The 22,653-nt window shown below is 36.3% G+C and overlaps 1 protein-coding gene across 3 annotated transcripts in view; it reads right to left on the bottom strand.

The window, feature by feature from the left end:
* LOC128240688 (oxysterol-binding protein-related protein 6-like) overlaps window positions 1-22,653 on the bottom strand; it is an 81,512-nt gene that overhangs the window by 11,343 nt on the left and 47,516 nt on the right. For 2 of the 3 annotated variants that reach the window (XM_052957409.1, XM_052957410.1), the window contains exons 7-18: window positions 22,268-22,421; window positions 18,518-18,649; window positions 17,708-17,793; window positions 15,476-15,607; window positions 11,970-12,198; window positions 10,916-11,052; window positions 10,473-10,586; window positions 8,941-9,048; window positions 6,928-6,997; window positions 4,675-4,850; window positions 1,701-1,775; window positions 1,020-1,157 (exon numbers count right to left, since the gene is read on the bottom strand). In XM_052957409.1, coding sequence (XP_052813369.1) covers window positions 1,020-1,157; window positions 1,701-1,775; window positions 4,675-4,850; window positions 6,928-6,997; window positions 8,941-9,048; window positions 10,473-10,586; window positions 10,916-11,052; window positions 11,970-12,198; window positions 15,476-15,607; window positions 17,708-17,793; window positions 18,518-18,649; window positions 22,268-22,421 — 1,551 coding nt within the window. The remainder of the gene's footprint in view (window positions 1-1,019; window positions 1,158-1,700; window positions 1,776-4,674; window positions 4,851-6,927; window positions 6,998-8,940; window positions 9,049-10,472; window positions 10,587-10,915; window positions 11,053-11,969; window positions 12,199-15,475; window positions 15,608-17,707; window positions 17,794-18,517; window positions 18,650-22,267; window positions 22,422-22,653) is intronic. The other variant, XM_052957411.1, reaches the window with a different exon arrangement.

Here is a 22,653-nt window from a genome sequence, read left to right as displayed (position 1 = left end):
ATATCCATTTCAAGGTACTTCTGATTATTTCTAATGTAAAGGCCCAGCTATTACAACTATACAGCAATCTGAAATCAAAAGCTCTTAATCCCGATTTCTTCATTAATCCTGATCTTTATCAAGCCCAAATTCCAAAACAATCTTAAGCATAACCTGTTCTAATATCTTCTTTCAATTAACAAAACTACTAATTTAAACTTCATTTTACAAAACACAAAATAGAACATCGTGATTATCCAAATTTAATATTTATGCAAAAAGCTACAGAAACATGCTCAGTAGCAAAAAGTTTAAACATAAACCTGGTTTAGTGGCAATGGGCAAACGCCAAAGACATAGAACACAAAATCACAAACAAGAAACATAGAACAGCACAAAACTCTACAAACAGCACAGTGCATAAATACTATATATATATAAAAATAATTGGTATGTTTATCAAGAATTGTTAGGTACCGCCTTGGAACGGTCAGTAAAATGTAAATTTACTGGGGGTTTAAACCAGTTTATGTGCACAAAGCTCACTCTCATCCCAACAATCCTTAATTAAGATAAAACGCAAAAGGTAAATCTTATCAAAGTATGCATTAACTTGAGGAAACTTATCAATAAAACAAATAATAATAAAAAACGAAAAGGTAAACCCCAAGTACTTCTATGATTAGAGATCCCAACTCTATCTGCAGACGGAGGGAAACAATTCAGAGCACCTAATGCAAATACTTTTCAAATATACGATGCAGTCATTGTAAGAAACCAAAAACATCACACACAGTCTGCCTTATAAAATAAAAGGTTTAAAACTTTGTGATCATAGAGTTTCATAATAAAAAGCATCATTGTACTAAAACTGGGAACAAGTCTAAAACTTTTTTTTAAAAAATGGCAGATTTCGTACTCAACAAAATAGTGTGCTTAGCTTGATTCTGTTATAAAATTATATGACTTAAGATCATTCGGGAAATTGGGCCATTAAAGCAAGCTCACACAGATCTGTGCTAAGATATTATTTAGCCTACCTGCTCAGACACAAATTTCCAGCCCTTGTCTTCCCGTATATTTTCGTATGTTTCCCCGAGAAGTGGGTTGAACGGTTTATGGCCGACTCGATAACATGAACTTGCATAGCTACTCACTGCAAAGGCTGCGATGTACATCTGAAATAAGATATAAATGTTGTCGAAATGAGGAAATTTGAATTTATTCAAGCATGTTAAGCTAAAGTGGCAATCTGACAGAAAAGAGTGATACAAGATTGCTGACGTAAGAGCGGATCGCAGGTTTTCATATTTACCTTTTTTATTCAAAACAACCCTCATTCTTAACTCAATTGACTTTTTTAGCCATAAAACATTAATTTTTGAATGTAAATATGAAAACTGCAATCTGATCATTTGCCAGCAGTCTTATATCAATGGTTTTCAGTGATTTATGCAAATATTGGCTAATTCGATGACAAAAAATAATTCACTGCCAATTCAATAACTTTTATAGTTGCTGAATCCAACGGCCAAAATATATCATCTGAAAAACTAATGAAGTCTCTGCAAACTACTTATTCAGGTTGGGCATTGATTATTTTTTGACAGAATGGGGACGAATTTACAAAATGGCATGATCATATTGTGTTAAGTAAATGTTTTTTTCTAAATGAAAGATAACAGTTTACGTTTAAAATCTAATACAAATATTTATCTCACCATTCGCTCGTAAGGGTCGGCATATTCATTTGCTTTCTCCAGAAGTTCACTGTACTCCAACTCCTCACACAGTCTCTGCAATAGATTGGATATGAAACTCAATATAACATGAAATTCCATGGTCTATTCTCCAACTATCTTAAAAGAAATAGGCCATGATACACATATGCATGATAAAGACAAGACCGCTGCAGGATGAACTCCAATGCTCACCTGTTGTTTTCTAATTGAAAGAAGGGGCATAACTCAGCAATAATTAAAGCCACTGAGTTATGCTTCTTGCTTGCACTAAAACATGTTTTCCATGTTTCCTTTGAATATCTTAAAAAATTTTTTCGAGTTATGACCTCGACACTTTTTCTTCAAAAATCGGGCAAGGTAATAATGGAATCCTATTGAGTTTTTATTTTCTCCTTGGAGTCCCAACTATTTTTAAAGTTATAGGCTTTCCTTCACACACGTATATTAAAGTTACAATTTAAAATGGTCAGTCGTATAAATGATCCCATTTACTCTAAGTTGGCCATCTACTGTATTTACCATGTTCGCTTCTAGGCTGGTTAGAAAATACCATACGTTAGAAAAAACAAGAGATGTTTGTCAAACATTATGCCCCCCCTGAGCGCCATGTTGTCAGGATTATATGGACAATTGAATGAAATATGCATGGACCGAAATGACAGCTGATTTGTTGCTGTTTTAAGATTATGACCATTAAAGTGTGAGGATAAAGTGTGTTATGACCGTCATGACCTTTGACTCTATGAACTCAAAATCCAGAGTCATCAGCTGGTCTGTGACCAGAAACCTAAATGTCAAGTTTGAGGGCCATGGGTGCAGGCATTGTCAAGTTATCAAAAGACAAGTTTTTTTCGTTCAAGGTCACTGTGACCTTGACCTTTGACCCGATGACCCCTTAAATCATAAGGGGTCATCTACAAGTCAGATGCAACTCCAAGTCAAGTTTAAAGGCCATGGGTTCAGGCATTGTTGAGTTATCACTCGGACAACCTTTTACCATTCAAGATCACTGTGACCTTGACCTTTGGCTCTATGAATCCTAAAATCAATAAGGGTGATCTACTGGTCAGGCTTAACATCCATGTCAAGTTTAATGATCATAGGTTCAGGCATTGTTGAGATATCAGTGGGGGAAGATTTGTTAACTTTTTTGCGTTAAAGGTTACTGTGACATTGACCTTGGCCTGATGACCCCCAAAGTCGATAGGGGTCATCTACTGGGCAGGCCCAACCTTCATGTCAAGCTTGATGACCATAGGTCCAAGAATTGTCGAGTTTGCTTTCAAGGTCACTGTGACCTTGACCTTTGACCCCTAAAATCAATAGGGGTCATCTACTGGTCAGGCCCAACCTCCATGTCAAGTTTGAGGGCCATGGGTGCAGGCATTATTGAGTTATCACTTGGACAACCTTTTATCATTCAAGGTCACTGTGACCTTGACCTTTGGCCCAATGACCACTTAAATTAATAGGGACAATCTTCTGGCCAGGCTCAACCTCCAAATCAAGTTTGAGGGCCATGGTGCAGCCATTGTTTATCACTCGGATAACCTTTTACCATTCCAGGTCACTGTGACCTTGACCTTTGGCCCAATGACCCCTTAAATCAATAGGGACCATCTTCTGGCCAGGCCCAACCTCCAAGTCAAGTTTGAGGGCCATGGGTGCAGGCATTGTCGAGTTATCACTCGGACAACCTTGTACCATTCCAGGTCACTGTGACCTTGACCCCCAAAAACCATAGGGGTCTCATCTCCTGGTCAGGCCAATTCTCCAAGTCAAGTTTGAGGGCCATGGGTGCAGGCATTGTTGAGTTATCAATCGGACAACCTTTTACCATTCAAGGTCACTGTGACCTTGACCTTTGGCCCAATGACCCCCAAAAACAATAGGGGTTATCTACTGGTCAGGCCCAACCTCCAAGTCAAGTTTGAGGGCCATGGGTGCAGGCATTGTTGATTTGTCACTCGAACAACCTTTTACCATTCAAGGTCACTGTGACCTTGACCTTTGACCCATTGAGCCCCAAAAACAATAGGGGTCAGCTACTGGTCAGGCCCCACCTCCAAGTCAAGTTTGAGGGTCATGGAGGCAGGCATTGTCACGTCATCACTCGGACAACCTTTTACCATTCAAGGTCACTGTGACCTTGACCTTTGGCCTGATGACCCCCAAAAACAATAGGGGTCATCTACTGGTCAGGCCCAACCTTCATGTCAAGTTTGAGGGCCATGGGTGCAGGCATTGTTGAGTTATCACTCGGACAAGCTTTAAAATTATTTTACCATTAAAGGTCACTGTGACCTTGACCTTTGACCCGATGACCCCCAAAATCAATAGGGGTCATCTACTGGTCAGGCCCAACCTTCATGTGAAGTTTGATGACCATACGTCCAGGAATTGTTGAGTTATCACTCGGACAAGCTTTGGTCTACCGACGGACCGACCGACCGACATACAGACATGCCTGTGCAAAGCAATATACCCCTCTTCTTCGAAGGGGGGCATAATAATAATCAATAATAAACCTCCAAATTGTTTAAATTCACTACAAGGATGAATGAACCTTTGGGCAAACGAAAATAAGATACGCAAAATAAATTATTTTTGAAAATAAATATGTGAGTCTGAATTATTAGTGTCCAAAGTTTTAGGTACTTTTTCTTTTTCAACTACAATTTTGCAAATCAGACATGTTTTTTCAAGTGGCTCATCATTTTCCTAATAAAGATCACCACGACTTTGACCTTTAACGCATAAATCAAGGCAGCACCTACTAAGCTCAATCATAGTCAATGTTCTTAACAAGTCTGAAGACTCAACAACAAGTCATTCAAAAGATATTGATCAGAAATAAAATCATGACACCAGTGACATGGACAAAGTAATCCGTTTGTCTTTGCCTTTTATTCCCAGACGACACAAAAAGCAGAAAAACTAGAAGGAGCTTTACCTGGAGCATACTCAGAGGCTCATTCAATGTAACAGGCATGGATATTTTCGTTAGATCTTTCCCAATATTACGAAACAGCAGGTTCCACAATGATACGTCGCCCTTGTCAGGTTTAGGCACGGGGAGTTTGGACCGACGACCTGTCTGGAACTTGGTAAGAATGTTGTCCTCCGATGCTAAGGAAGAGGAATTGATTATAATTATACAAATCGATATAAGCTCAACTGTACAGACAGAATCTCACTAGAGTCAGTTTCCTGGCAAAAATGTGGTGCTGGTGTCATTGAGAGGCCATGAGATAGTTCTGTTCGTAAACATAGAACCAACAACGTCTTAGGTGAGAGGCGGGCACCTAAACCATTCAACCACTCTCACCCTCAATATTCATATTAAAAAAAAAATTCAGCCATGAACCTTTCATTGCAATATATTTTTAAAGCAGGAAAATGAAGCCGAATGTATTAAACTTCTCTACACACATATAGGTGAGATTCAGTTAATATGAAGCTTATATAGGATTATGTCTGCTAACCAACTACCGTATCTACCATGTTTGAGAATAAGCTGGTTAGAAAATACCATACGATTGTAAGTGTAATAATCAACTGTCATCCTTCAAATTAAGGTCAAAAATGTTTTAATTCACTACAAATATGAAAGAAATGCTGGTTTGACATGCGCCCAAACCGATGGAGATTCCAAATTTTTAGAAGCGCTGCATCAATCGCTTTTGTTTATCCAGGCCTTCACATCTTATTCATTAGTATATTCAAATCAGAGGCGAGTGGGATTGAATGTTTTAAGGGTGACTGAGGTTTAGTGGTGTCAACCTCTCGATTCCAACCATGGATACTTTCTCACGGCCTCTCAAAAAGATCTGGTTCCTCCCAAGGAGACAGACTCAAGAGTTATTCATGTCAGCTTTTATCTGTCTTCACATTCAAGCTAAAAAGGATTATATTTTAAACTTAATTAGGACAGCTTGTCATCACAGCAATAAAACTTTTCCCAGAATTTTTCAGGTTGTCTGGTAAGGTAAACAACAGGTCCAAATATCACGAAAATACTCAAGTCAAATCTCAATCTCAACTCATTTTACTACATAAAAGCATATTTTGATATTATTTTTACTCTTTTTTAAACATATTTCCTCATAGAATGTCTTGATCAAAACATTGTGTCAACATTTCAAAGAAATCTAATTCTAGATCCCAAAATATACTCGAGTAATTGTTAAAAAAACACTGAGATGTTCTATATTACATTTTATGCTGTGGGATATTATTTCTTAGGAATCTTGACAGAAGTTTTTAATCAACATATTCTATGAGAGAAATCTCCTTTAAAAGGTATAAAAACATAAATAATTTTTAATAATTTTTTTAAAATGTGGTAAAATGATTTCAGCCTGAGATTGAAATTTGACTTGAGTATTTTTGTATTACTGGACAGGTGGTTAGCAAACTCGCTTCTCACCCTGGTGTCCAAGGTTCGATTCGTAGCTTGGGCCTTTGAAAGGTTAGTTTTTGCAGGACAAGTGGGCTTCCTCAGGAATTCTTCCCCCCACCCCCCCCAAAAAAAAACCTCAATCTCAGTAACATCCTGTCAACAATAATGTCATTTATAGAATGGCTGCTGAAACAATGACAATGAATTATATAATGTAAAATGACTGATGTAATAACTTGCTTCACAATCGCTGAATAATAAATAAGTTTAAACTTAAAGCTGCACTTTCACAGATTGACCGTTTTGACAACTTTTTTTATTTTATGTCTTTAACTGAGCCACTTTATGCTTAAATGTCTGGAAAACAGTAAAATGCTGACAAAAAAATCAGATCACAATTTTTCCATATTTACGTTCAAAAATTATGTTTTATGGTTAAAAGGGTTACTAATGTTTAAAGAAAAATGAGCTTTTCGGCAGTTTTCCTAACAATTAAGATCTGTTTTATTGTGGGTTATCTTATATGATATGATTGAATTGAAGGCATTGATACCAAAATCAGCTGATTCTGACACATAAAAATAAATGAAAAGTCAAAACTGTAAATCTGTGAGCATGCAGCTTTAACGAAAACTTTGATGTTATGTCATCCTCACACATAATTATACCTTGTTGACAGAATAGCTCCTGTTACATATCAAGTTGAAACATTTATTATACTATCTCAGTTTCATTCTAATCAATATTTGTTGGGAAGGAATACCAGAGTTCCATGCAAATATTTACGAAAATAGCATGACAAACCACTATGTGTAATGCTCATTTCCGTTTCATTGTCATCACTGATGTCACTCGATATCTCTTCGTCAGATCTCTGAAACACAAAAAATAGAAATAAGGTTATATTATCATGAAATAATGTCTTTATGATTTTGTGTATATCAAACTTGTGTGCCATCAGCTGGTCACCAAAAATCTAAATGTCAAGTTTAAGGGCTATGGCTGCAGGCATTGACAAGTAATCACACAGACAAGCTTTTTTCGTTCAAGGTCACTGAAACCTTGACCTTTGACCCGATGACCCCTAAAATCATAAGGGGTCTCCTACAGGTCAGACACAACTCCAAGTCAAGGTTGAGGGCCATGGGTGTAGGCATTGTCGAATTATCACTTGAAACATTTTCGCATTCAAGGTCACTGTGAACTTGACCTTTGACCCAATGACTCCTAAAATCAATAAGGGTCATTTCCTGGTCAGACCCAACTTCCATGTCAAGTTTGATGATAATAGGTTCAGGCATTGTTGAGATATCATTGAGAGAAGATTTGTTAACTTTTTTGCGTTAAAGTTTACTGTGACCTTGACCTTGGTCCGATGACCCCCAAAGTCAAGAGGGGTCATCTACTGGTCAGACCCAACCTTCATGTCAAGTTTGATGACCATAGGTCCAGTAATTGTCGAGTTTGCTTTCAAGGTCACTGTGACCTTGACCTTTGACCCAGGGGTCATCTACTGGTCAGGCCCAACCTCCAAGTCAAGTTTGAGGGCCATGGGTGCAGACATTTTTGAGTTATCACTTGGACAACCTTTTATCGTTCAATGTCACAGTGACCTTGACCTTTGACCCGATGAGCCCTAAAATCAATAGGGGTCATCTACTGGTCAGGCCCAACCTCCAGGTCAAAGTTTGAGGGCCATGGGTGCAGGCATTGTCCAGTTATCACTCGGACAACCTTTTACCATTCAAGGTCACTGTGACCTTGACCTTTGGCCCAATGACCCCCCGAAACAATAGGGGTCATCCAGTGTTCTCAATAAGAACTGTCTGCCGGCCAAAATGGACGGTTTAAATGGCAATAGGGCCGGTTCAAATTTGATAAACTAAATAAATTTTCAGTAGAATAAGTAGAAGCTGGTCGTTTACTTTACTATTTGAGACAGTTCAACCAAAACTTTTGAGAACCCTGGGTCATCTTTTGGTCAGGCCCAACCTCCATGTTAATAGTGAGGGCCATGGGTGCAGGCATTGTTGAGTTATCACTTGGACAACCTTTTACCATTCAAGGTCACTGTGATCTTGACCTTTGACCAGATGAGCCCCAAAAACAATAGGGGTCAGCTACTGGTCAGACTTCCATATCAAGTTTGATGACCATAGGTCTAGGCAGTGTTGAGTTATCACTCGGACAAGCTTTAAAATCATTTTACCATTAAAGGTCACTGTGACCTTGACCTTTGAACCGATGAGCCCTAAAATCAATAGGGGGCATTTTCTGGTCAGGCCCAACCTTCATGTCAAGTTATGGACGGACGGACCGACAGACGGACGGACGGACCGACCGACCGATGTGCAAAGCAATATACCCCTCTTCTTCGCAGGGGGGCATAAAAAGAGTAACATATTCATGGTCATTAACAGCTGCACTATCACAGATGTCTGTTTTGACAATTTTTTGTCTTGGAATTTTTGCATAAATATCAGCAAACCAGTGATATAACACTGTTGACAGAAGATCAGATCTTCGATTTTCATATTTCCGTTTCGAAAATTAATGTTTTATTGCTAAAGCGTTACTAACGGACAAATATAAATGCATAAAACCTCAATTTTTGAACTTCAATATGAAAATCTGCGATAAGATATTTCATCACAGGTATCCATGCATTTTTGCAAAAATTGGCTCATTCGAAGACAAAAAAAAAAAAAGTTGTCAAAATGTTCAATTTGTGAGAATACAGCTTTAAGGGTCATAACTTTTTTCAAAAACTTGTTGTCCTCTATGTAATAGTGAGTGTTTTTTTATGCAATAACCAACCTCTGATGATGAATCACTCATAGACTCCAGGTTGTTTTCTTCTACAGCATCGTAATATTCTGACATGCTGCAGCTCTCTGTTGAGAAAGACTGGGACAAGCCGGCCATCTGAAAATGTTAACTTCTATGTATTTCAAACATCTGAAAATGTTATCTACAATGTACTTTAGGCACCTGAAAATGTTATCTACGATGTATTTTAGGCACCTTAAAATGTTATATACTGTGTATTTTAGGCATCTAAAAATGTTATCTACAATGTATTTTAGGCATCTGAAAACATTTTCTACAATGCATTTTAGGCATCTGAAAATGTTATCTACAATTCATTTTAGGCATTTGAAAATGTTATCTACAATGCATTTTAGGCATTTGAAAATGTTATCTACAATGTATTTGATGTATCTGAAAACGTTATCTTCAATGAATTTTAGGCTTCTAAAAGTTATCTACAATGTATTATAGGCACCTGAAAATGTTATCTACAATGTATTTTAGGCATTTGAAAATGTTATCTACAATGTATTTGATGTATCTGAAAACGTTATCTTCAATGTATTTTAGGCTTCTAAAAGTTATCTACAATGTATTATAGGCACCTGAAAATGTTATCTACAATGTATTTTAGGCACCTGAAAAAGTTATATACTGTGTATTTTAGGCATCTTAAAACATTATCTTCAATTTATTTTAGGCATCTGAAAACGTTATCTACAATGTATTTTAGGCATCTTAAAACATTATCTACAATGTATTTTAGGCATCTAAAAATGTTATCTACAATGTATTTTAGGCATCTTAAAACATTATCTACAATGTATTTTAGGCACCTGAAAACGTTATATACTGTGTATTTTAGGCATCTTAAAACATTATCTACAATGTATTTTAGGCATCTGAAAACCTTATCTACAATGTATTTTAGGCATCTTAAAACATTATCTACAATGTATTTTAGGCATCTAAAAATGTTATCTACAATGTATTTTATGTATCTGAAAATGTTATCTTCAATGTATTTTAGGCTTCTAAAAACGTTATCTACAATGTATTTTATGTATCTGAAAATATTATCTTCAATGTATTTTATGTATCTGAAAATATTATCTTCAATGTATTTTAGGTTTCTAAAAATGTTATCTACAATGTATTTTATGTATCTGAAAATGTTATCTTCAATGTATTTTAGGCTTCTAAAAACGTTATCTACAATGTATTTTATGTATCTGAAAATATTATCTTCAATGTATTTTATGTATCTGAAAATATTATCTTCAATGTATTTTAGGTTTCTAAAAACGTTATCTACAATGTATTGCAGGCAACTGAAAACAATAAAATCTGGACTGATTTTTTCAGTAACAGAAACTGGCTTCAAAATATGTCCAAAATTTGGTCAATGTTTTATTATTTAGGTCCAAAATGGCTAAGTCAGTAACAATTGTAGAAATTGTAATACACAAACTTTGTTTGCCATTCACACATCAATTTCCTTACTCAACGTATGAAGACAATTTAAACCAATCACCTACCCTGCGATCCACTGGACTCGCTGGAGGACTGATGGAAAGGTGAAGATCCGCTAAGTTGGATTCCTTGTGAATCTTGACCAGTCGGGCCTTTAGTAGTTTATTCTGCTGACATACCTGTATAATGGAAAGGTTCATTATATGTGTTGTGTTTACCCACAATTTAAAGTGGATCAGTCCATTATAGCATATGCTTATAACTACGGAAACTGAAATCCCTGTTTTTATTGGTCAGTCAGGCCTTTCATTATGTGTTTTCAGGTAATAGACAACATCAACCCTTTTTGCGCGCAGACAACAATGATGCTGCTGCCAACAACACCAATACCATAAATATTTAATTTCATCAACTTTTCATCAAAATAAATAAAAGGTCATAATGATCTAGATAGTATAAATATATTCTTAACCCCTTAAGTAAATGACAAAACAATCACTATACTTACATCAGCCAATGTCTGTTTCATTGCATTCATGGAAGACGAGCCTGTGACCGTGGTTACTTTATTCATGTCCACTGTCTGCCTGAGCCGGTCACGCTCCGTCGACATTGAGTGAAACAGGGTACGCAGGGTCTCATGCACTGGGAAATGAAGGTAAAATTGGCTCATGTGTTTTTGATAATGCTTTCATAGATATATCAGTAGTTGTTTCACATAAAATTCATTATAAGAACCACTAGCATCTCCCGGGAAGAATGCACCCCCCCCCCCCCCTCCCCCATCCAAGTTTATTTTTTTTATTTCCATATAGGACATAAAAAGTTAAAAAAAAATACACCCAAAATGCACCATTTCAGACTAGAATTTCTTAAAATTTTCTTGGGGGGGGGGGGGGGGGGAGTACCCCAAAACCACTTGTCAACACTTTCAACAAAATTAATTTGCTTCTGAGCGAGGGGCGCAAATCAAAAGGTAACGCCCCTAAGTTACACCAACGTCAAATCATTGATCCGCCCCTGAGATCCAATTTGTATTTCCATAAACAGTATCTTACAAATATACAGCAGTCATATCTCAACAAAATCATAAATCAGCCTTTTCATGACTGACATAAGTACATCACTTCTGTTGTCATAGCAATGAACTATAAAGTGTGGATATAAAAGCCAGACATGTTATTGACCTGGCAGCTGAAGGCAGAAACCATTTGTAAGAGGGATTTTAGGGCCGATATAGGACCTTAATGGGGGTTGCGCCTTGTGTACCTGTCTGCATGTGCCCCTAATGGGTACCTGTCTTCAAATTTTCTTTTTAGAAGCTCTTTTGAGCCTCCCCTGGCTTCTAATAAGAAAGAAAACTATAATGTTCAAACTAAGAAAAAACAACAACAACCAACTTTATTCGCAGAGCAAGATATCATATACTACTTTGCATACTTCCACAAAATAATCCTACACCAGTATGTCTTGGAAATCCACAAATGCACGGACAAAAAATAATCGTATCCCCTAAAACATGTATGAAATCTGCTTTCTTGTGATTTGTTAATTTTCTGTACCTTGGTCAGCCTTATGCATGAAACCCTCACGCAGTTTAATCTCATTGACCCTCGACTGGTGTTCCGGTGACAATCCCATCGTCAACGGCGCACTTGTTGGGCGGGGCTTGTCATCCACATGCAGGTTGGGGTTAGATGAGCTGGAACGCAGCTGGTCCTTGGAGATTTTGAAGGTGGGTGGGGCGTTGCTACTGGAGATCTGGGGCGTCGGGGGTAGAGAGATGGAAGGCTGAAGAAATAGTTCGTAAAGTAAAATATTTCAGTACTTCAGAATGATACAAAACATGTTTTTGATGTTGTCAATTTCTGTCAAATAATTTGATCAAACAAAAAATTGCCATTACATAATTTCTTTTGATATAAACAATTCTGCATACTCAAGATGTGAAATGAAGTAGAGCTGGATAAGGTTGAAAATCAACTATTTCACAGTACCTGGATATATTCATCATGGCTCCAACTGATTAACGATTAAATCAAACAATGGCTTTTTCGATTCAATATATTATGTGTAGTTATAATACCTATTTCGCAAGTAATAGTACTGATGTATTCATCAGTTCAAACACTATTTTTTTTTATCTTGCCAACAAGACGTTAAGTATAATTTCTGATATAAATTTGAAATTCTAGTTCTTACTTATTTCGTCATACAAATGTTGATAAGACAGCCCCATAGTTTCGTGTAAAATAACAACACATAATAAGAATAAATATAGCATCCATGTATGTTTAATGATAAATGCAGAAATACAGACACTATATTCAAAGGGTAGATAGTTATATACTTTTAGAATGCTGCTGTAAAAAAGCAAATATGAATTATTTTTGAATATGTTTTTATAACACTAGCCTACCCCATGTACCTCTAAAAGCATAATTATGCATGCAAGCCTTTTATGTGCATCAAAATCTAAAACATGAAGCAAGTATACTAAAACCAAACACCGTTTACTTTCACCATCTGAAGTCATACCTTTAAAAAAAACATGAATTTAATCCTAGTACAGAAATAATCTCAACAAATGCAACCTAAAACTCAATCTTGCACACAGTGGTCAGAAATTGGCTCAGTGTGAGCATTATTTGATAAGCATATAGAGAGCTGAATTTTCTACCTTCTGTACCCTGTGCGTAGGAGTGAACTGCTTTTATCTAACCATTATTGAAATGAAAAATATCCCTGTAAAAAAAAAATATTAAAAAAGAAAGCTTAAAAAAGGCTTACATTATCAAAAGTGTTTAAAGACATCAATGTTCAGTGCTCCAGCCAGGATTTGAAAAGGGCAGGGTGCTTGGTCCAAAAAGGCACCTTTAATGCGCATTTAATGAGCCTAAATGGGGCACTTGCAAAGTTCAATATTTTGATATTTTGGTACTAGAGCTCTACTTTCAATACTCATTGTTATGATACCTTTCAGCACAAGTTATTGCTTTGTTGGAGAAGTGGGGAGACTTTAGGGAGAAGTGATACTTTCGTAACACCTGATACAAAAACTATGCCATACCACACACCTCAGTTTATATTCACATTCAAATTGATTGCTATAACTATATAAAATGTTCATAAAATAATGGATCATTTTTGGCTCAGCAAAATTGTATTTATCAATGTCACATAGTTTATCTCCAAATAGCATCTAAAATGAAACAAAAACCAAGACAGCTAAGGATTTGAAACAATCAAAATGACTAATAAATGAACTGTCAATATAGTAGGGGGACGAATCTTATTTTGGTACGTTCGGGATAGGGTACGAATGTCACATTCAGCTATGCTGTTATTTACTTGTCTCTGACTAAATAATTTTAAATATGCTGACATTTAAGAACCAAATGACATTTAAATCACTGTCCTTGATGAATTAAATCACTGTCCTTGATGAAAACTTTACCAATACATAATGGGAGGTTGAGAAATTAACTCGGAAAATTGTTCTGACAAAATGGCGATCTCGCCAATTTTTTTGACATCGTAAACAGGAGAAAAGTACTTGCAAGTATTAAAACTCTACATTAAGCAAAAAATATATTGTTTTTTTGTGTTTACAAACCAATTTTTTATCATGAACATTTCACTTAAACCAATTAAATATTTGGTGATACGTCATGTTATTGATTTTCTTAGCGCCGCCTTGCCGATGGCCCGAGATGGCTATGACTGTCTGCTTTAAAAGCAACAATGTTTAAAATGTCTTGCATTGTTTGTTCAATACATATCAATTACTTTTTAACTTCATCAATGCTTGATACGATTTTTCATAATTATATCGCCTTTTCTATCTCATTTTAATGAACGTATATCATATTATCAGGGTCTCCTCAGTGTACATTCTGATTGGTTAACTTTCAATAGCTCCGTCTACCGACGATGTTTTGGTAATTGGATGACACGGCCCAATTATCGGATTAGGGGATTACCAAATTTTATGAATGGCAAATTGCGATGTTTTGACTTATTGGACAGTGGCCAAATCCTCGCTGATTGACAGATTTACAATGTGTTAAAATTTCGGCGAGGTCAATGTCGCTTTGATGACTCAAATGGGCGATTTGTTTGTTTTATTTAATCATCAAAGACGGCGCTGCCAATGAAAAGGGCACAGCGGGGCGTTTGAACAGGCAGCAGGGCGCCATAAAAGGGCAGCGGGGCGCCCCGCCACGCTAATCATGCTTAGCTGGAGCACTGGTGTTTTTCCAATACAGTCAAAAGGTCACAGTCAAGGTCATCCAAGGACAACATTGATATTTGTTTTCAAAACTGTTCACATGATCCAAATTTTATTGCTGTAGCTTAAAAAAAGAAGTAGGTCAAAAAGGGGTGGGGCTAGCTTTGACCCTAGAGGCATAATTTGAACAAACTTGGTCGAGGGCCATCATATGATGCTACATAACAGAATAACAAAAGTTTGGGTCAATTGGTGGTTTGAAAAAAAATATTTTCAAAGATTTCTCTTTATGAGTTTTTATAGGAAACTTGTTAACCCCAGGGCACACCAGTTTTGTCCCCAGGGGAATATTTGAACAAAGATGAGTTACCAGAAAATTAGAAATTCCCTGCTTTTTCCTGATTTTTTTGCTCTTTTTTTAAATTCAAGGACTTTTCCAGGCCTGGAAAATAAAAATGGATAAACCACAGTCCTTTCCCATTTTCAAGGACCTTTCCCATTTTTGAGGAAGCATGAGAACTCTGCTTATAACATGTATAGTGTTTTATATCAGTATTTTTGACGGAATTTTTTTATTGCCAAAGATTAAGATTTTGCTTGACGCCAAACAGCCGATATGATGCCCCCATTTCAAAGACAATGGCAGTATGTTATCATTCTTTCAATGATAAATGAAATAAATTTGAAATAATTTCAATTAAAAAAAATTGAAATACCCATAAGAAGCAATTATAAATAGAAGAAAATAGATAAACATTTTATTACATTACAACTTCCGAAGGCTTTAATTGTAAAAAAAAATAATCCTGAACTACGAAACGATTCCTTATAACAAACCTGCGTGTGTACACGTGGTATAGATTCTGTTTCCTGTAGACTAGCGTTACGTTTATGATCCTTCTTCTTCCCCGTAATCCGGCCCGCAAAACTCCGATTTTTCTTCTTATCGTTGTTTTCGCAATCAAAGAGCTAAAAGTTGTATGTTAATAAAGCAACACTGTATGGTCACACACATGCAAGGGAGATTTGACACTGCCAATAAAATTTACACAGAAGTAAAAAGAATCGGGATTGAATTTCGCATAAGCTCAAAAACTGTTTTTCGGGCTAACAGAAAATGGGCTTGCAGGTATTTTTTTCAATTTACAGAAGAAAAAAAGACAATACAAATTTGGGCTATGGCTTGAAAATCTTAATAATTATATTGTTTAATTTTCTCTAATATGAATTTAAAATCATACATATTGTTATTTAAAATCATACTTATTGTTGTGAAAATAAAATGCTTCAAACCCATTATTTAGATTTAGATTTTCTTTAAATTATAACCTGGCAAACCTTCTGTCAAAATCAGAAATCCCAATGATTAATACTCATACCTAAAATTATGATTATCCAACCCACTTGCAAACATACAGTACACGGTACAATTATACAATGTTCAATTTGAAAGTAGTTTCAAAATATGATATAATTTTCTTTTATATATTTGGTAAAATAAAAATGTTCAAAATTTCTTCAAAGCTGATTTCATATTATTTCTGATATCTAAGGTTTGTTAGAATGCCACTACCATTGTAAAATATGTTTTTCTACTAATAATTTTTTAAATAATATATATAGTGCAATTGATGTACATGAGTATAAAATATTTCAGTAACTAGCTGCTACAAGATATAATTCTATGGCCATTTCTATGTATATAGGCCCAATCTGATCAAAGAATGTATGGAAGAATCGTTTTTTTCTGATTAATATATCTATGCAGTACGTTTAAGTCCGCTGCAAGTAGATCGCATAGTAATTTTATTATTAATTTAATTAATGATATAATTCAAAACTTTACGAACTACTCCAACTGAATGTACCAGCATACATCCAAGGTTGTTTTTCGATAAAAATGGCCGAGGAGGTCCGATTGAGTCACAGGTAATAGTTAAATCTATTTTCAAACAAAATTTGCAATCCCAAGTTTATTTGATTTTGCAATTAAAAAATTGTTCAGTTTAATTTTCGATATTTTGGCATACGCTCATTTATAAGCTGGTCGTATTGTGTACACAGAAAGCCAGCGATATATACTAGCCATGATTACATACAGACTATGTGTAGTATGTATCATAATGAATATTTAATATCTTAAATACAGATTGACACACAGTGACATTATACAAACAAATACAACATTGGCCTATACATCTCAATGTAGAAATTATGATAACCATTTCTAGCACACCGGATAGGCATTTCCGGTGATTTTAGCCGTGCTGGAAAACTCCATCTGGCATCCCCCCATGCCAGATGAGTCACGTACGCGCTGTGACGTAATACTTTCAATTTCTATTATTAAACACTAAATGTAACCATAGTTATGCGATTTCAATAGATGAGTCCCATTAACATTAACTTTACAAAAATATTCCTTGTGCAGTGAATACAAATTACTGCGCGTCATGACGTCAGTAAACATCACGCACGCGCTTTTTGGTGAAATGTACAAAAACACGCTTTCTTATGTATTTTCTTCACAAAAAATGTTATTTAAAGTATGCTAGAAAAAATATCTATCATGTGTGTCCGTTCCGGATGGAAAAATCCGACCCTCGGGCACGCTGGGTAGCCGGTAACTCGGCAAGCCTCGTTACCTGGCAATGCAGGTGCCCTCGGGTCGGATTTTTCTATCCGGAACGGGAACACATGACAGATATTATTACTGATGGACATGACTTTTTATATAAATCAACTACCGGTACTAAAAACATGAAATTGAAAATGCACACTCTAAAAGCTTTTTTGTCAGCCGAAATCACACTTGCATAGAAAACAATCTGCTGGCTCATTCACTGATTAGTCTATTTATAATTAAGAATAGTTTAAGAAATATCAAAATGTGCTTCAGCAAGACATAAAAACCTTGCAAGCCTTAATTTTCCCTGAACAAGTGCCATAACTCTGTTAATTACTATTATCTGCACCGCAATTAAACTAGCCAGAATTTCAAAGATCTTGAGCCAACAAGTTCAAACTGCACCAAATTTTCAGTGTCAATAGTTGTCATGTAATACTTACATCGTTTTCAGTATTAAGAGGCAGTTCCCGTATGGATTCCAAATCTTTGTTCAACTGGTAAAGGAGATTCTGAGCCTGCGCTAAAGCTGAAAAGGATGACATACAGAAATTTTTGTAATATGTTTCATCAGAGTAGGATGACAAATGTATCGAACTTTGAGGATGTATACAATCTTTTTCATTAAAAGATGCAGCCTTACTCTCTAATAAGATTTACCACAATTAATACAATTGTTTAAATTATCAAAAAGGATGAATAAATATCGAAAAACAATGGTTCTTATGAAGGATACAGTGTTTAATTTAAAAGAAAGGTGCAGAAAACACAGTAATTCCACCTTATGAGATGATAGCTGATCACTGTTAATCATTTAAGACACATTTCCTGCTATTTAAATCATGGTTACAATGTTGTTATCAGTAATTCATCCTACGGTCACATCGGCAGACAGATTTAAGTCACACTATGGTGACAATTGGCAGACCTACTTAAGTCATCCTTAGGCGACATTTGCAGACTGACTTAAGTCAAACTATGGCTACAACAGTGCCGAAAGTGTTCAAGCTAGATTTTTTAGTTTTGATGTACATGTGCGTTTTGTCTCTGGCAACAAGTATACCAAATTTCATTTTTACTTCTTGAATGCTTAGTCAGTTAGGACCAAGCTTTTGCAAAAGCCAAAGACATAAAAAGCTATCACAATACCCCAACTGATTTTATGCGTAAAACTTATGAGAGGGGGAAAATGGATGAGATAACATAGGACCATGTCATGGACCTTCTTCATTGTCATTTCTACATGTACTCACCCTTATTGCACTGTTCAAATCCTTGAGTGTCAAGCAACCAGGTTGCAACCCTATCTTGGCCTTTAAGACTCGGATGACGAGACAGCTCACGATGTAACGACGAGTCACGAGCCTTTTCCGCCAAGTTTAGATCTGAAACAACGCAGAAAATTGATGTTGCATGAGATTTTGGATCCAAATGAGGTTACCTTTAGATAAATGGCTTCAAAAATAATATCATATAATCTTAATATACATGCTTATGTTCGTTTTTTTGCATGCTTTTTATGCGTGCCCTTGGGTGTGCAAATGTATGAGTGTGTGTGTGTGTGCCTGAGCGTTATTGCTTTTTGTATATGTTACAGTAAGATTGTGAAACCAGGGATTTCATGAAATCCCTGTAAATTTCAGTAATTTTACGAAATTACTGTTTCACTCAGGGATTTCATGAAATCCCTGAAAATTCCAGTTATTTCATGAAATCCCTGAAATATGGGCAGGGATTTTACACTATCTTACTGGCTGATTTCAGTAAATCTGTGTAATTCTGTTTTAGTTAACTTACTATACAGTTGTTGTTTTTTTCTGATTATTACATCACTCATTAGCACAAACAGTGTCAGGAAGTCACTTCTACTAATGTGCACTACCAGGAAAAAGGTGTTGGTCAGGACAATAGGGGTTGTCTGTCTGACCATAACATACATGTTCATCCTAACAAAATGTATAGAATTATTGTATAGGTTGAGAATTTAGAACTGTGTGCTGAAACAGATTCTATGTAAAAAAAAAATGAGAAAAAGAATATCTTAATATGGTTCATATGATATGAACATGGTTAAATTTAGTACAGATGCTGCAAAAACATTGATGCATAGTGATCTACTTCTTCTGCCTGACTTACACCTACAAGAGGATTCGCCTAAACCTGAATATTCAAGATTGGAAACTTGAACTAATGGCAGTACCGTACACATGATAAGAAATTACAACAACATTTTTGCTGTCATTATGGTTGTTTAGATCTTTAACCAAGAAATTAAGATTCAGCCTCAGTGACTTCTTGATAGTGGTGGATCGGTTGAAAAATTTTATAACTGATTATCAAGGTGAAATGAACAACCATAACCCATCATAGAAAATTCATGCCTTAAATATTTCATTATATTAAACATGTTAAATGACAAAAGAATGAAATGAATAATGTATTTGTACAATCATTGTACAAACCTAAATACAAATTTATCATGTTATGCTTCAATATACAGACAAACTCCGTGCGAATTTTTACCATCAGTATAAAGAAATGGGTCCTTAACCATTAGTTCGAGCCAACAAGCATTTCGAGCCAAACTAGTTCGAGCCAACAAGCATTTCGAGCCAAACTAGTTCGAGCCAACAAGCATTTTGAGCCAAACTAGTTCAAGCCAACAAGCATTTCGAGCCAAATGAGTTCGAGCCAACAAGCATTTCGAGCCAAACTAGTTCGAGCCAACAAGCATTTTGAGCCAAACTAGTTCGAGCCAACAAGCATTTCGAGCCAAACTAGTTCGAGCCAACAAGCATTTCGAGCCAAACTAGTTCGAGCCAACAAGCATTTTGAGCCAAACTAGTTCAAGCCAACAAGCATTTCGAGCCAAATGAGTTCGAGCCAACAAGCATTTCGAGCCAAACTAGTTCGAGCCAACAAGCATTTCGAGCCAAACTAGTTCGAGCCAACAAGCATTTCGAGCCAAACTAGTTCTAGCCAACAAGCATTTCGAGCCAAACTAGTTTGAGCCAACAAGCATTTCGAGCCAAACTAGTTCTAGCCAACAAGCATTTCGAGCCAAACTAGTTCAAGCCAACAAGCATTTCGAGCCAAACTAGTTTGAGCCAACAAGCATTTCGAGCCAAACTAGTTTGAGCCAACAAGCATTTCGAGCCAAACTAGTTTGAGCCAACAAGCATTTCGAGCCAAACTAGTTCGAGCCAACAAGCATTTCGAGCCAAACTAGTTCGAGCCAACAAGCATTTCGAGCCAAACTAGTTCGAGCCAACAAGCATTTCGAGCCAAACGAGTTCGAGCCAACAAGCATTTCGAGCCAAACTAGTTCAAGCCAACAAGCATTTCGAGCCAAACTAGTTCAAGCCAACAAGCATTTCGAGCCAAATGAGTTCGAGCCAACAAGCATTTCGAGCCAAACTAGTTCGAGCCAACAAGGATTTCGAGCCAAACTAGTTCGAGCCAACAAGCATTTCGAGCCAAACTAGTATGAGCCAACAAGCATTTCGAGCCAAATGAGTTCAAGCCAACAAGCATTTCGAGCCAAACTAGTTCGAGCCAACAAGCATTTCGAGCCAAACTAGTTCGAGCCAACAAGCATTTCGAGCCAAATGAGTTCGAGCCAACAAGCATTTCGAGCCAAACGAGTTTGAGCCAACAAGCATTTCGAGCCAAACTAGTTCGAGCCAACAAGCATTTCGAGCCAAACTTGTTCAAGCCAACAAGCATTTCGAGCCAAACGAGTTCGAGCCAACAAGCATTTCGAGCCAAACTAGTTCGAGCCAACAAGCATTTCGAGCCAAACTAGTTCGAGCCAACAAGCATTTCGAGCCAAACTAGTTCGAGCCAACAAGCATTTCGAGCCAAACTAGTTCGAGCCAACAAGCATTTCGAGCCAAACTAGTTTGAGCCAACAAGCATTTCGAGCCAAACTAGTTCGAGCCAACAAGCATTTCGAGCCAAACTAGTTCGAGCAAACAAGCATTTCGAGCCAAATGAGTTTGAGCCAACAAGGTTCAACTGTATGATATTAAACACATACTGTGAAATCATTCATGTTCGTGGGGCATTAATGTTCGTGGTTTTCGTGGGTTGGGTGATCCACGAATTCAAGATCCCACGAAATATAAACCCTTTATTCACTTTTCAATTGCCTTGTTACGTACATACTCTAGTATATTATTTACAGAGGTCGCAGTATACAGTGTTAAAACCTGTCTCACTGTATAACTTACGATCATTATTCTGTTAATATATTATAACTGCCTTTAACAAATAATGAACCAAATCAATTAAATGTGTTTTATGCAGCAAATGACAGTTATAAGCACGTGATTAAACGTGTGCTGTTAATGAAAATCTCCAAGTTTACAACGTGATGAGTGTCTGTACTCGATTTTTTTATTTAATGAAATAATTAATCGATTACTAGTACATAAGAAGGTTACTAAGTACCGAACGAGACAATATACGCACCTTTTCGGTGTTTTCACAGTTTGCAAAATTCTTAATTGGCATCCAATGGCTTCCCCTATCTGTATTTATGATCAGGGTACATCTTCTTTTATTACCTTTATTTCCAATTAAATCGATAAGTGACATGGGTATATGCACAAATTAGCATGTCATACCACATTAGCGAGTGTCATAAACCGAGTGACGTAGAAGACGGAAATCACGGGCCAGCGCGTGGATACTATGCAGACAATCTAGGACAATCGCATCTTGGATTTTTTTTTTCAAAAATGAAAATCCACGAATTCAAGTACCCACAAAATTGTTTTTTTTCGGCAAACCACGAAATTTCATGCCCACGAACATTAATGATTTCACAGTATATGTTCTTGTAAAATAAAGTTGAAAATTAATTACAGATGATCATTATCAACCATTGCCAATGTTAGGCGCACATCAATGATTATTTTATTATATTCGATCATAGTTCTTTTTTCAACTACTTCTTAATATCCTTTCAAAACATTATGTTATCCTCTGTCAACACTTACTGGCATTCATGTTGTTCAAATCTTCAACCGGGGAGGTAGCGTTAAGTTCTGTCAGCCTTGGTGATTCCTTTGTTCCATATGCGATCTCGTGCTGACGATAAAGTCGATGTTCTCGAAGCTTGTTTAGCCAATCATCAAACACCTGGCGCTTTAACTGTAAAATTTATAGGTTTAAAGGTTAAGTTGCGGACATAGGTTAAAAAGTTTTCATATGCAGTATGGTGATAAGGCCAAAAATTAAAAAAAATGGTTTGGTTAGGGTTACAACCTTTTCGATAACAGGTAGGGAAGGTAGGCTTTATATTTATTTTTTATTAGGCTTTATATAAGAATATTATTGTCATCATTGGAGAATGGTGTTAAAGTAATTTTCAGTATGAAGTTTT

The sequence above is a fragment of the Mya arenaria genome, chromosome 7 (assembly GCF_026914265.1).
Source record: "Mya arenaria isolate MELC-2E11 chromosome 7, ASM2691426v1".
Lineage (NCBI taxonomy): Eukaryota > Metazoa > Mollusca > Bivalvia > Myida > Myidae > Mya > Mya arenaria.
The sequence above is the reverse complement of the archived record's forward strand: the minus strand, read 5'-3'. Positions and strand labels throughout refer to the sequence as shown.